The sequence below is a fragment of the Indicator indicator genome, chromosome 7 (assembly GCF_027791375.1).
Source record: "Indicator indicator isolate 239-I01 chromosome 7, UM_Iind_1.1, whole genome shotgun sequence".
Taxonomy (NCBI): Eukaryota; Metazoa; Chordata; class Aves; order Piciformes; family Indicatoridae; genus Indicator; species Indicator indicator.
This window is the reverse complement of record NC_072016.1, coordinates 16791386-16805683: the sequence shown is the minus strand read 5'-3', so window position 1 is coordinate 16805683 and position 14298 is coordinate 16791386. Positions and strand designations below refer to the sequence as shown.

Below are 14298 nucleotides of genomic sequence, written 5' to 3'. Positions count from 1 at the left end.
TGTAGACATAAGGACCTTGGGCTGCTGGGTTGTCTGTGATACTCCTCATCTCCCTGTCAACTAACAACAAAAAAACCAACTGGTGGTGTGAGAAATGCTACAAGGCAGCTAAGTGTAAATTGTTCTGGAATGGTTAGAAGTATAGCTTCCCCTATGCTAATTGCACTGATTTCTCTTACTGCAGATTTTGCTATTGAAGTTTTATAGGTGAAATAACCTTCAGCAGGTGGGTGTGTAATGATAAGAATCTTTCTTCTCCTAACTTGATGTCAGATCAGTATATATCAGCTGAAGATTTATTTTCTTGCAGCTACTACTGCTCTATTTTTGCCTGAAACCCCCCAGATACCTAGAGCAAAATGTGCATATTTAAAGTTCCATGGAGTTTTTGAGGCCAGTCTGATTATCAGTCACATACAGTTTAATAAGTTGCATTTTTGTGAAACACTGCAACTGTTGAGTGGGCAAGGGACGATTTTAGTGAATTGTCAAGACTTTATCTTCAGCTCATTTATAGACTTCGTTTTCACATTATCTTCATAAAATAATACCACTTTAAGGAATGAGAACTTTGAACAAAATTTATATAGGGAATGGGGAAAAAAAAACCCTCATTAAACCCATATGCTAAACCACACGGGTGACATACTGCAACTGCCGTCCTCCCAAGCGCATGTGATGTGTAGGAGGTCCTCAGCTCGAAGCTCAGCCTGTCCGTTGGCTCTGGCCATCTCAGCCACCTTGCAGGACTTTCTGTTGACCTTGAGCTAGCAAAAGGATGGTGCAGTAAGTCTGAAGACGGCAGCAGTACAGCCATGGAGAATAGTATCTGGTGGTTTGTGGAGAAAAAGGCTGCCTCCTCTTTATGGGCAATCTGACATCTAAACTCTCAAGCAGTATGCTTAGCAGGTCTCTCCCAGCTGGCCCAAATACTACAACACATGTAAAGACAACAGAGAAGTATCACTGAGCGCACAATCACTGTAGAATTACTCATGATACATGAGCACAAAATGTCAGTTCTCACTGGGTTTGCCAGAAATAGGATTTTCTGTGCTGTACCTCAGCTTGTTCTAGTTGGGAACTTTAGCACTTTGACTCCCAACTGTTAAGCATCCTAAAGTTGAAAAAAAATCTTCCATTTCCTTCTGCAGGAGGTGATTTCTTTTCTCGGCATCTTCACGAGCACGTTCAGAATTCCGCAGCTTTATCTCCAGCATTGTGTATTTCTTGCGTTCTTGGTCCAGTTCTTCTTCTAACCTAACCACATGCTTCCTCAGGTCTGCACTTGTTTCTTCAATTCTGAAAACCAAAGGGGGGAGAGAGAGAGAAGAGGGGATTAAAAAAAAAAAAATTTAAGTAGCTGGGTAAATACTGATGATATGTGTAATAAAGAGAAGTTGTTCCACTTAGAGCTAAAATACCTTGATTCTAAGAGGAAGGTTTAAAGGCAGGCACTAATTGCCATTTCATTAATGTTGAGTTTAAGGGCAGAGAGCCTCTATTTGTATCTTGAAAATATCCTCCAGTTTTACAATCTAATGCTTACTTGTGGGCAATGACTGAAGGGCAGCTATATTAACTGTGGGCTGAGTTCAAGTGAAATAATATTTTAACCTCTGTTTACATCCTGGTCCTGTGTTTCTCTGCATGGATATCCTGTACAGGGGAACATCTTTGGAGGTCAGGTAGGAATGAGGTCATGGTTTTCCCTCATAATCCATTTTATGGTATTTTCTATAAAGTTTTGTTCCTGACATTGGAACGGAGGACTGAAAGCTTTTCCTACTCTACAAGATTTACAAAACCCAACATTTCCTATGATGAAGAATCTCAAGAACAGACCTTAATTTATCTGTGCACAAAACTAATGCAAGACTAAAAACTTTTCTCTAAGGAGGTCAAAGATCAAGATTCACCTTTTTTTGGTTTGAAACAAGCACAGAAGGCAGTCATCCCCAGCATCTTTCTTAAGCGCAACACAGGGTAGTGGTGTTGACACAGAGAAGGGAGAACTTCTGATCACTTAGAATATTCAGAAAGGGAGATTTTAAAAATTACCCTTTTCCTAGGAAAAGAGTCCTCTAACTTAAAAAAAACAACAAAAAACCAAACTACAACCCCCCACCCAAGCACTAGCACCTCTTCATTGATCTTCATATTCAGCTATGAAGCTGGGGTGCCTGGCTTCCCTGTGAAAGAGTTATTTTTAAACAGGGTAAGGGACACTCAAAAACTGAACAACAATAAAATAATAAAAAGTGAGACCTTATGATAGTCCCAGAAAGGTCTGAATTCAGTTTCTTGACCACAAAGAGGCAATTATGCAGGTAATCCAGTGCATCCCCTTAAACTGTTTCATCACATACAGCTAAGGATGGCAATACGATTTTTGTCACAACTTTCACAGCACCTTAGAAGTGACTCTGGTGTGCTGATGAAGTCCAGCAGATTGGCAGCTGCACTGATGTATGAACAGAAATAGGTACTATGTGCAAAAAGCTGCCCATAGGTGAAGGGAGACTTCTCACCCCCCAGAGAGCTGTCTTCTGTAATAGAAGAGGGCTCATCTGAAGTTAGCATGCTAAGCCTCACACATCACCTTCACAGCATTTTTGTTGCATACTAGAGCTCTGAGCTACCAACTATCTCACCACAAAGTTTAGGGGTCAGCTGCAGCAGCCTAGCCTAGCTGTCCACATTCTGAATTACACACGGTCACAGTACCTACTGTGTTTCTACATAAACAACATAATAGGTCCTCTCCAAGATACCTCTAGTTTCTTAAGAGTCCCAGGTGGTAAACATGAATTACTGAAACTCAACAGATAATTATACTAACCTCGAGGGAGAAATACTCTGGAACAGACTGGTTACAGGAAGGCCATAAAACTTGCCTCCCTCTGCTTAAGAGCAAGAAAATGGGCAGTTGATGATAAATAACAGCTTTTCCATCAGCAAGTGTTCCTTACCTCTGCCCCAGGCAGGTATTGACTCTGCTTTCCCTCCATTTATGTATATGCCAACAAAAGCTCATATTCCTTCATTAAAACATGCCCTGCTACACATGCTACGTTCTGCAAACCACACAAGCACTCATGCAGTTGTGAAGGAACTAATTATTACTTTTGGGGACTAAATTAAATAAAGCCAGTGAGGCAGCCCAAAGTTTTCCTGCTAAGCAGCCTCCCTTCTTTGTTAGCTAGTGCCTGTCTTTCCACAGGAGCAGGCTTTCGTGCAGGCTGGAAGGGCACATGTAAATTGCTGCAGACATAGTAAAAACATTACAAAATTTTTGAGAGATGAAAAACTTGGCTAGAAATTCTTAGAGTTGACAGCAAGATCCTTCAGGCTGTAATCCAGAACAGCTGGAGTCAACCTGTTCCATACAAAAAGGCAGTGATTGCATCTTGCCTGGTTTTATGAAACCTTGTTCATTAGGCACTTTTAGCTGCTTTGTCCTGTGAGACCTGGCCAATTTGTAGTCCTCCCCTCCAGCCACAGTGCTTTCTGAAGGGGCAGGCAGGCATTTGCTGAGCTGATGCAGCTGAAACTCCTCAACAGCTGGAATGAAGAACAGGTCTTCTTGGATGTCCCTGATGTCAACAGCTGGAGGCCCTGTTGGAACACTTTTACCGATAAGAGGCCAAAAGCCATCTCTTCCCTCAGGTAGCAGGTAGAAATGTGCAGACGTATTTCCAAGCTTAGCAGCCTTGTCTCCTTTCTGTTTGTTTTCTGTATCCCCGTAACAAGGCTTGCCAGCCCTGCAGAATTAGATGCAAGGCACATACACTCATTGGCCTCCTGTTCTGTATCAGTAGGGCATCTAAAAAGCCCAGCAAATCAGCATTGAACTACCATTCTCATTCACAAATGTTTTCCAACACACTATGCTAGCAACATGGTGGTGTTCTTGACAGCCCTTTCACCTGGAACACAACAAGGTGGGAATAAGCTTTTCTTCCACTCTGTGATGTTAGGTGGAAACTGAAACGGTTACATTACGTGACTCTCCTTCCAGTTTCACATACCAAGGAAGTACAATGCAAGAGGCAGAAAAAAAGCTACAGAGGCTGGCAAGGTACCACCAGGGGCAATCACAGAATAAAGCAGGATGGTAGCAAATGGAATTCCTGCCTTAAGAGCCGGCCAACTGGAAGAGATCACACTTCAGACACTTTTTTGAGAAATTACAAGAAAAATGAGGGAAACGTAGCCTAAAGCTGCACTACACAATCCCAAGTCATGGGCTTTTGGTGTCATGCCATGTCGGGGAGACTGACATGAGAAACGTCAGTGCTATCAGAGTTTTAGTAACTGAAGGAGTATACCACTAACAGCTTAACGTACACATACAAGCTGAGAACTCAACCCTTTGTAAGAACTGGCACCACAGCCCTTCTTCGACGCAAAGCAACAGTGCTACTGAGCACAGGCCGGCAGTCATTCATTTGCATTACAACACGGTGTGCTGCTTTGCAGATGGCTGGATATTAAAAACATGTCTAATTCCTTTAAGCAACAACACTTCACATGCATGTTTCCCCGAGTACTTCTCTGAAAGTCATAGTTAAGCTTGCACTTGCATCCATAAAACCTAATCTAGTCACACAAATTAATAAATATTACTTACTGAATGCTTCCTACAGCCCTCCCTCTCACACACCTCTTGAAAATGAAGGAACTTTTCTGAGCACAGACCTAAGGTACAGCACCTGCAGTTGCAGTTGTGTAAGTAAATATCAGAGGGGGGAAAAGCACTGCACAGTTCACCATTCTGCTGTAAAAGCAGCAGCAGCAGCTTCCTGCTACTTTGAGTCAGTGGCTGGCCATATGAGCAAAGAACCAGCATTAACACACCAGAAATCAAAAGTCAGGCTTCTAGAAGTTCAACACTGAAGGGCTGTTGCAGAAGTTATAGCTGAGATGTAGTCCCAACACCACCACAAAAACATACCCAGAGAATGGTTGAGATCAGTTCCCAGAAGAATGTTTCCAATGGGAAAAGCAGCAAGAAGCCCTCAATTTCAGACCGATTTAGTACAAATCTTAGCACCTGCATAAACCAACTGAGAGCCTTGCTAAGGCCTCACCACCCTGGGTCCCAATCCCTCCCCCTCCAGGAGGTTTGCTTTGCTGTTAATACCCAGGACACCGACAAAGAGCAGACAGATCCTACCTGTGCAATTCTGATTTCCTGTGAAAACAATGTGAAGTACTGGAAATCCCCATGTAATGGAAATCCTGTTTCTTCTGGTCCTCTTAAACCAGAGAAAAGATGGACAGTGAGGAAAGACCAGAACCAAATCTAATGTCTTCAAAATCCAAATTCAAGGTCTGAGAACCTGATAGCCTGGTAGCCCACACCCATGTGCAATCAGGGGTTATGCTGACAGATGACTTCTTTTTGCCCCCTGCAGATAACTTTACCTTTTAATATTAGTCTCATACTCAGTCCTCTGTTTGCTCAGTTCTGTCTGTAGCTCCACCACCAGGCTCTGCAAGGCCCTAGAGCATTTGACGGAGTCTCTGGAAGCTGCAGCTGGCTTGCTGTGTTCACTGCTGCTGCTGCTGCTTGCATCAAATCTGTCAATACTGTTCTCCAGATCTGCAGTCTTGACCTCACTCTGAGACAGTGAGCCCTGAGTTACCCACTCAGTTTTGAGAGAGCTTAAAGCAGAAGAATCACTGGCACGACAGGCTGGGCAGCTGCTGACTGAGTCCATCATGGAGATTTCACACGATGATGTAGACCATGTGGTGCTGGCCATACTCTGTGTACTAAGGGAGAGGCTGGAGGAAGGGACATTGTCGTATGTAGAGAGTCTCTGGGAAGAGCACGAATCTTTAACTCGTTCTCCAGAGGCTGTCCGGCGATGGCCTCGGAGGGAGTACAGTCCATTCATCAACCAGTTTCCACTGGAGGAGAGGTTGGGAATATCTAAGGATGAGCTGCCCAGCTTCGGACTCACAGACCGTGCTCCCTGCTGGCGTAAGGAGTATTTCCATGGAGGCAGTGTCTGCATTCTTTTATTTGGGCTGGTGGCAGGCTGAGTCAGTTTGCCACTCTGCTCTGAAGGAGCATTTTTCACCACAGGCCCCAGACTGGCCTCTGGTGCTGTGGCATTGATGGACAGCAAGTCTGTGGGGCTGGGGACGCTGTTCTCTGACGTGCTGTCCTCCCCATCCTCCTCAGAGATCCACTCCACGGTACTGCGCTGACGCACAGGTCTGACTTCCAGCTGGCTCCCTGGCATTTCAGCCTGAGGAACAGCAAAGATTCTCCCCTGCTCACTTATCAACACTGTCATCAGGTGCTGAACTAGTGAGGTGCCTGTGGGGAGAAAACAAAGGCAAGCAGCTGATGAGACATGAAAGATGTCAGACACTCACCCCTTGTCTATGAGATGTTCTGTGAGCTCCTTGTGAGGCAGCCTGGTAGCCAGCATGCACCCCAGTGGTTCTGTGCAAACAGCTGCTCTGGGCCTTTCTGTACAGGACTGCAAGGGACGGGAATCAGTTGCTTTGCTGGAAATGGAAACTGTGAAGGATACAGGCATCAGTCCAGCTCCTGCAGCTGACTAGCAGAATACAAATAATCACTAGCAATGATTAATAAATTGATGTGTTTAAGGACACCTTTGAAGATGACAGAAGAGAAGAACACCTGGAAAACAGGGGCATGCCTGTGCCACACCAAGGCATGGGGTTCAGAGCCAGCATTAATCTCAAGTGTTTGCATCTGTGCAAGACAGCATAGTCCTGTGCAGAGGTACCTGCAGAAGGTGGATAGCATGCACAGAAAGCACTTACATTATTTAACTCCCCAGAAAGAAGCTGTCATTGTTTTCCAGCTGTGGAGCAGGCCATTATGAACTAATAAGAGAACACCACTTACCAAACCCATTACAAAGCACTTCCTACAAAAAAGGAAAAAACCCTAAAAAGAGCAAATATGCAGTTCTATCTTTAACTATTGTCTGAAATAGAGAATGAGACTAACCTATTCAGGGAGTCAAGATGAGAGCCCAAATTGAATAATGAGGTTTTGACCTGATAGCAAGAGGTACTGAGCTCACCTATAATTTCTCTTTTAATCTGTGAATGCAGGAAAAGGAAGGTCTCTGGAGATAAGGCCTTCCTAACAATTTAGCTGTCAAACTTCAGATGTTTCTATTTGAAATTCATGGTTTGAATTTGAATAGAGACACAATTGAACTGCTTGCACAACTGTACAATTTCTACAGTTCAAATCTGTGATGGTACAGAATTTCAGGTCAGGTCACTGTAGCATTTTTATACAATGATGAAGAGAGACCGTGGGACCAAAGCATCTATGGGACCTGTGTACCTACACCAGCACAAGCCCCTGTGCCATCAGCTGAACTGTGTAACAAAATGCCTGATGTGGACTGAACCCAAACGTTGTAATTTGTAAGCAACCAAACAAAAAGCAGGTTGTTGGCCAAGGCTGCAAGAGTCTTATCAGTGCTGACCAGCTGGCCACTAGGGGAAGTCACAGCATCATAAAACAGATGGAGGTGTCAGCTGTCCCCACCTCTGTAACACTGAATAACTCGGTATGCTTGGATGGAGCACCACAAAAAACAAAATAAAACCAAAAACAAACAAAGACCCCCACCCCCCCCCCAAAAAAAAAAAAAACCACCAACCCAAACAAACAAACACAAATCCTTAAACAAAACAAAAACCCAAAACCCCCCAACAACCAAAACCAGCACTCCTGGAGTCTTTTTCTCCTCCCCACATTTCTGCATCTTCCCTGCTTTGTGGGAAAGGTCTCAAGTCTACCCTTATCAATATGTCCCAAATCTCTGTGGCAGGCTGTCAGGCTTTGAATTTCTGAAGAACTACAGTAAGAACTACTACCTCAGGGTGTGAAGTTGGCCTGTTACTTTATAGGGAGGTCACCATCTGTGGGGCACACATCTGCTGTGCCCTTCGGAGGTCACTCCTGCTGCTAAATTGTGATAATGTTGGCATTTGGTAAAGGATTTCTGTCATGCAAACACCATGTCAGCTAGGTAGCAGTGCCAGGGCTGAGCTCAGACATCCTGGGCACAGCATCTCCATCTGTGCCTAATCCTGGAAGAACCTATAAATTCTTTTTGCGGTCATGCCAAAATCCCACAAAACCTGATGCAAAGACCCTGCTAAAACTTGCTCCACAGTAGTTGTGTTCCAGCGCAATGTGGGAGAGGGGCTGTATCCCAGCCCTAGTGTCAGCCCAATAGAGATCATGGCCTGGCTATTTCCTGACCCATATGGAGGTAGATAAATTTTCAAGCTTCAGATTCTTGCATTCAGAATTAAGAGTGATTTTTCAAATTACTCGAGTTCTGTGGAATTCCAATCCATACACAGCCTGCTTAGAAGATACCTAGTAAAACCAGCATGGCACAGTAGAAACTCTTGTGGAATGGATGTTCTTTACAACTTGTCTAGCCCCCAAAAGGCAGAAAGAGTCAATGGTAGCATTTGGTACTTCAAGGTGTTCCTTCCAAAAACCATTTAAACCTGCATTTTAGCAGTAAGTTCAAGAAAGGTTTCAGATAACATCTTACAATGGGGCAGAGGCATCTCCATGTGGTGGAGAGACAATCCCTATCCAGTGGTGAGTGGAATAACAGTGCCCAACCAGTCCATCCTCTCACAGGCACTGATGAAATAGATTGCTTGACTTGTTGCTGACTGTGCAGTCAGGTGGCAGAGCTACCAACAGAAGTATGACTTTCAGCATACACTTACAGCTCCAAAAGATGGGTGTTATTTCACAAAAGTAGTACCTACCTTCCATCATGGTCACTGGATCTTCCATTCTGGGACGTAATATATTTGGTCCAAATACTGTGGCCAGGTTCTGGACGCTCATCTTGTTAATGCTGGAATGAGCCTGAACTTCATCAAGGAACCTTGAAAAGCCCCCCCAGAAAAATCAAAGGAGGAGAGGAAGGATAAGTAATAACTTCTCAGACTATAGGCATTCTGGGAGAGGAAGAATTCTGTCCTGTGTTTATATAACCCTGATACCTGAAATGCTTCTAGAGACTAATGGAGGCTCAACAGTCAATAATAAGCCCAGATCCCTCTTAATGTATGAACAACAGAAGACAGGATGGTTTCTGCCAAGAGTACCTGCCCTTTAAGGGGTATGAAAAGACAGATTTTCACATTTTTAGGAGAATTCTCCCATTATACAAATTGGCTTCTGCCAGTTTTTACTTACAATAAAAGACATTTCACTCATCTCATTGTCCTAGAATTGGCAGCCTGCGGAAAGAGCTTTGTGGCTTGAATCTAATAAAACACAGATAAAGAGGTAGCTTGAATGCTTCTTCTGAATGCATCAGCTGGGTGAGCATCAGAAGAAAAAGCCAAAGACAGCACTTGAAGTCCAGACAGACTGGGCACCCATACATATAAGCTGGAAATCGGCAGAAAGTTTGTAACAGTCAGTGTTTGTGGAATTTGGAACATATTCCCAATAGGAGTGGTGGTAAAGGAAAGGTTGTAACAAACACCTAAACCACTAGTACATAATTAGGCAAAGGACTATATGACATGCAAGCTTACAGCTGCCAGAAACAGGACTCGGTTGCCTTAAAAGTGAACAGCCTAGTCTGTCTCTGCTCTGTGTCTTAAACTGTTGTTAAGTTTTGGATTATTGGATGGGTTTTGCAGGGAAAAGCATTTCCTTGTTATGCACTAAGCAAATTTTTGAATGCTTCTCCTTGCAGCATGACTCTTCTAGGGACTTTCATTTTCTTCTGCAGTGGGCACTGTGCTGAGACACGAGAATTGTCAGTTTTCTTCACTAAGTGAGAAATCTACTTGCCTTGCCTTTCCTGACTGCTTCACTTAGATGTATAATTCTACTCCTCAGCCATTCATGTTTTGGGGTGCCCAGATACTAAAACCAATGGCTATAGAAGCACATAGTGAAGCAAAATAATTGTTTTTAAAGATTCAAAAAATAAATTTCAGAAATGCTATCTGCCTGTACACTTGGCAAGGGCTTCACATCTCTTGAATAAGTGAATTGTGGGTGTTTGTGTCTACTGCCTTCTCCAGATGTGCAAATATCACTGATCATAAAGGGACTAACTGCCATGGAGACAATGCAACATAAAGTTCACTGTGTTGTATCTAGGGTAAAAGTCCATTCCAGCTCCCAAAACACTCTCCAGGCCACTTTTCAAAAAGCTGGGAGAGTCAGCAGAGAGATGAGGGGAGACAAGGCTGTGGAATACCCTGGTACTCCACAAAGAAGCCACTACCAACCCCACTTCCAAATTAGAGCTGGGGCCAGACTGGCTATTCTGACTGCTTCTGCTGTTCAGCATATGGCATAAATATTCCAAGTGTGCCTGGAAAAATAATACCTTTCTTTACTAGTCTTTAAGTGCTACTGAAATAAGCAATATGTTATATTGGTACCATTCATGCCTGCTTCCAAGGCTGTGGGTAAAAGCAGTTTGCTTGGCTGATGCTTGTGGATAAACCAAGAGCTTCCTTCAGGTAGGTGCACGTTCACCTCCACATGTCTTAGAGGGCAGTAATTTACATGTAAATGATGTTTAAATATTCACACTTTCAGTACAAATTATTTGCATAGAAGACAGCCTCAGCAAACTTAGTGACTTTTCCAAGTGTTAATTAATTTCACTTACTTGCATATGTATTTCAGGAGGTTGTAGTTGGCTTGGGGCAAATTCTTCACCTGTTTAACCAGTTCCTGGGTACCCTAAGGGACAGGAAACCCAAGAAGAACTATTAATATAAATGATGAAAAGCAGACTTGGCTTTCCTTCAGTACTACCAAGCCCTTTTTGCAGAGTCTAAACCATGAAAAACAGATGACAACACAAGGTGGCTTTGCTTTAAAAAAGTGTCATCTGGTATCTTGTGCCTTACCAAAACTTGGTGTCCAGATTTGGATGCAAAAATCAGTGGAAATCCTCTTGTCAACTCTAATAGTTGATGTAGAAGCCTTCAGTTAGTGAGACCTGTTAATCTTCAAAGTCTACCCACTAGAATTGGTACAAAAGTACCAGCAAATGTGCTTTGCAGCACCTGGCCTGCTTGAAACTTGGGGGCATTGAGCGTTGTATAAATGCATTGCAGTAATGCTCAGCTGAGCAGAGGAGAGTTTGGGGTTTTTTTTGGTTAAAAAGCAAAATTATATTTCAATTCAACTACCTCCTTTTTGATTATTGACTTCCCTTTGCAGTCAGTCAGTCATTCTGAGCTGTGACAAGCTTCCTTATAAAATTTCCATCTTTACATTAAAAAGATGAGACATCTGCTGGAGGATTATCACAAAACGCTGAAGGCACTTAAATCATCTCATTAAAACCTCATAGAAGGCTATTGTCCTTCCACAGTCCCAAGCATCGTTTGCCTGTCCCTGTCAGTGCTGCAACTGCCCTGGAGAGCTGCCTTTTTTTTTTTTTTTTTTGAGACAACTAAATCTTTTGTGGGTAAATAAGATACCCAAGCACATCTGGGAAGAGAGATAGCTGCCCGTTAATGATGGAGGGCTGCTAACTAATGATGGAAAAATTCCAGAGGCATCTAGTTCCAAGCCAAAGAAATGCAGTTAGATGCTTAATTCAAACTTTCCTTGATTTATTAAGAACCTCTGGGGAGAGAATTCTATTGACCAGCCTCTTGCAAGATCTTGCTTTCTCTGGTCCAGACAAGTTAGAAATATCCCAAGAGCAGTCTGCATTCCTAACTCCATCCTTAACATCCTGAACGCTTTTTATTCTTCATGTCCCAAACACAAAACAAATCCTCTAGTAAAAATCCTGAAACTTAAAAACAAAAAGACTTCTTAAAAGTAGTAAGTCCCTTTGAATTCTTTGTCTTAAAAATTGTGCTGGTTTAACAATGGCAACAATGGAGACACCAATAAAAGTCCAGTCACTTTTGAAAATCTCAGTCCTCCTATTTTTAAACATCTAAAAGCTTTTAAATCGAGGACAACTGCTACTGATGTGAAGGTTAAGGTCAGTAGTTCAGGTCATCCAGGCTTTCAAGTGAGGAGTTTGAACTAGAAATAGGTGAGCTACCAGACCTAATTCCCTCTTGAATTTTGCTCTGTAACCCAACGTGTTTCACATATAGAAATCAGGTTGGTATTGGCACTGTATTTCAAGTGCTCCGAGTTAAAATACCATGGCTCCTCTGGATGCAGGAGGCTTTGGAACAGAAACAATAGTTGTGAACAGCTGGAAACACGACCTAAAGATACAAGATGTCACCTGAAAGGAAAAAAGAGTTCTAAAAATTCATCATCCATGCTCTGTCATGAGGAATCACAACTGAGGAATTACACATAAAGTATCTTCATCAAGGAACAAATACTTGCCAGATTGAAAAATAAAAGCTTTCTGTCCTGCTCAGCCACAGATTCGTACCCACAAACCACCTTACGAACAAGTGACAGAGGGCTGAGCCTAGTAACACCATAACAAAATTTTAAAGAAAAATACAAAGTGATGCATTGTTAACAAATCCACAAATCATGCCTACAGCTGCAGCCTAATGGGCAACAGAGGTACTGCACTGTCATTCATCCTGGTATTTTGCAGTAATAATTCTTACCTCCTTGAAAATGCTGCACCATGGATGCATGCTTTACAAGGAGTGACCCCAAAACTAAGGGTTTTATAATGTGTATAACATATCAGCACCATCAGGAGTCAGGCTGGAAAACTAACAGCATTTTAGATGTTCACACAAATCCAACTCCTCTTAAAAACTCAAAGCCACATGCTTAGCCTGCTGAACTGCTGTGTGCATCTCTAGAGTATAGGCAGCAGTGAAGGCTACTACCATGTCAAGTCAGCTCACACTCGAGTTATTATAGACTTGAATATCTTTCATTCATTCCTAATCTAAAATTGTTTTTCATTTTCAATCCCTCCTCCCAAGCAATTGGTGCCAGAATCAAATCTTTTTTTAACACAGCCCTGCTGAGATACCTGGAGGCCTCAGCACAACCCAAGGTCTCTTCTATGTTTCTGTTTGCATTCCAACACCAGAGATTAGTTGGGTGCAGAATGAAGATGAACAGCAATAATCTAAATGCAGAATAGAAAGTCTAGGGCAGTGCTGGATAATTTTTGCTGCAGATGAAGATGAGGCCAAGCTAACACAATAATAATTCCTCTCTGGGGCCACAAGGTACCAGCATGAGGTGCCAACCATTTTGTCTGAACGGCTGTTACCTTGTCTGCTTTTACTGGAGTGGAAGGGGGAAGAAGGAGGTGCATGGGTGTACAAGACTAAATAAAGTTATATTTTGAGTCCAAAAATCTCATTGAAACTTTCCTAGTGAAAAATAAAATAGCACTTCAAATTGGAACAGACTGTATTTTGTTTCAAAATACTTTTTCAAAATGAAACATTTGATTTTGAAGTTCCCTGTTTATGATGTTGTACTATAAAATTGTTTCAATGAAATCACATTTTTAAGCAGAGGGATTTTTCCATGTGGGAGGCAAATCAGGCCCTACAGGCTGGGTATAACTGTGTTGCATCCTGCTCCACGTGCTACTGTGCACGTACAGCCTCTCCACCCTTGGTGTGTGAACTCCACCTTCCTTTCTGAAAAAGTAAACAGCCCTTGTTGAGGTTCCAAATTTTCCTGACAAAGAAACAGCAACAAAGATGCTCATGTTTACAAAAGCAGCTTAACAAGGCAACTTTGTGCTCTCAGCAGTACTGTCTTCTGTAAGCTTTCCTTCTGGCTGTTTAGTGTTGCTCCTCATCACTTATCTAATCCCCCAAGAACACTGTACTACGAGTCACCTGAGTCCGGCCTTGCTCCCACGAAACCAACACAGATGTTACTCCCCAAACTGATGCAGCCTGCAAAGGCAACACCAGGCAAACTATGCCTGCTGTGGATAGCCTGAGCAGCAGTACACAGTTACATTTGCCTAACTTGGCACTATCTCTACGCTTGTGCAATGGTATTTAATGGTTCCAAAGCTTCCCAGTCTGCACATCTTACGACCTAAAGGAAACCAGTTCCACAGCCTAAGAAATGCTGCTTCTTGTGAAATCAGCTGTTGTGTTGTCCATAACACAGCACTCTCCAGAGGTGCCTGAGCTGACTAAGGATAGGGCAGAAAATGAGCAAGTTTTGGAGCTAGTGAACACATACTTGCACCTATTAAAAGACAGCACTAGTGCATAGACACGTTGATGTGGCTGTGTCCAGGATGCAAATGCATTCCTGAGTGGTAAGACGCTGTGTCGTGCACA

At 42.9% G+C, this 14298-nt stretch overlaps 1 protein-coding gene across 1 annotated transcript in view; it reads right to left on the bottom strand.

The window, feature by feature from the left end:
* Positions 1–1073: 1073 nt before the first annotated feature.
* Positions 1074–14298, bottom strand: part of ARHGAP22 (Rho GTPase activating protein 22) — a 121849-nt gene continuing 108624 nt past the window's right edge. Inside the window, exons 8-11 of the mRNA XM_054382690.1 lie at positions 10692–10765; positions 8812–8933; positions 5431–6334; positions 1074–1302 (exon numbers count right to left, since the gene is read on the bottom strand). Of these exons, the coding sequence (XP_054238665.1) occupies positions 1074–1302; positions 5431–6334; positions 8812–8933; positions 10692–10765 (1329 nt within the window). The remainder of the gene's footprint in view (positions 1303–5430; positions 6335–8811; positions 8934–10691; positions 10766–14298) is intronic.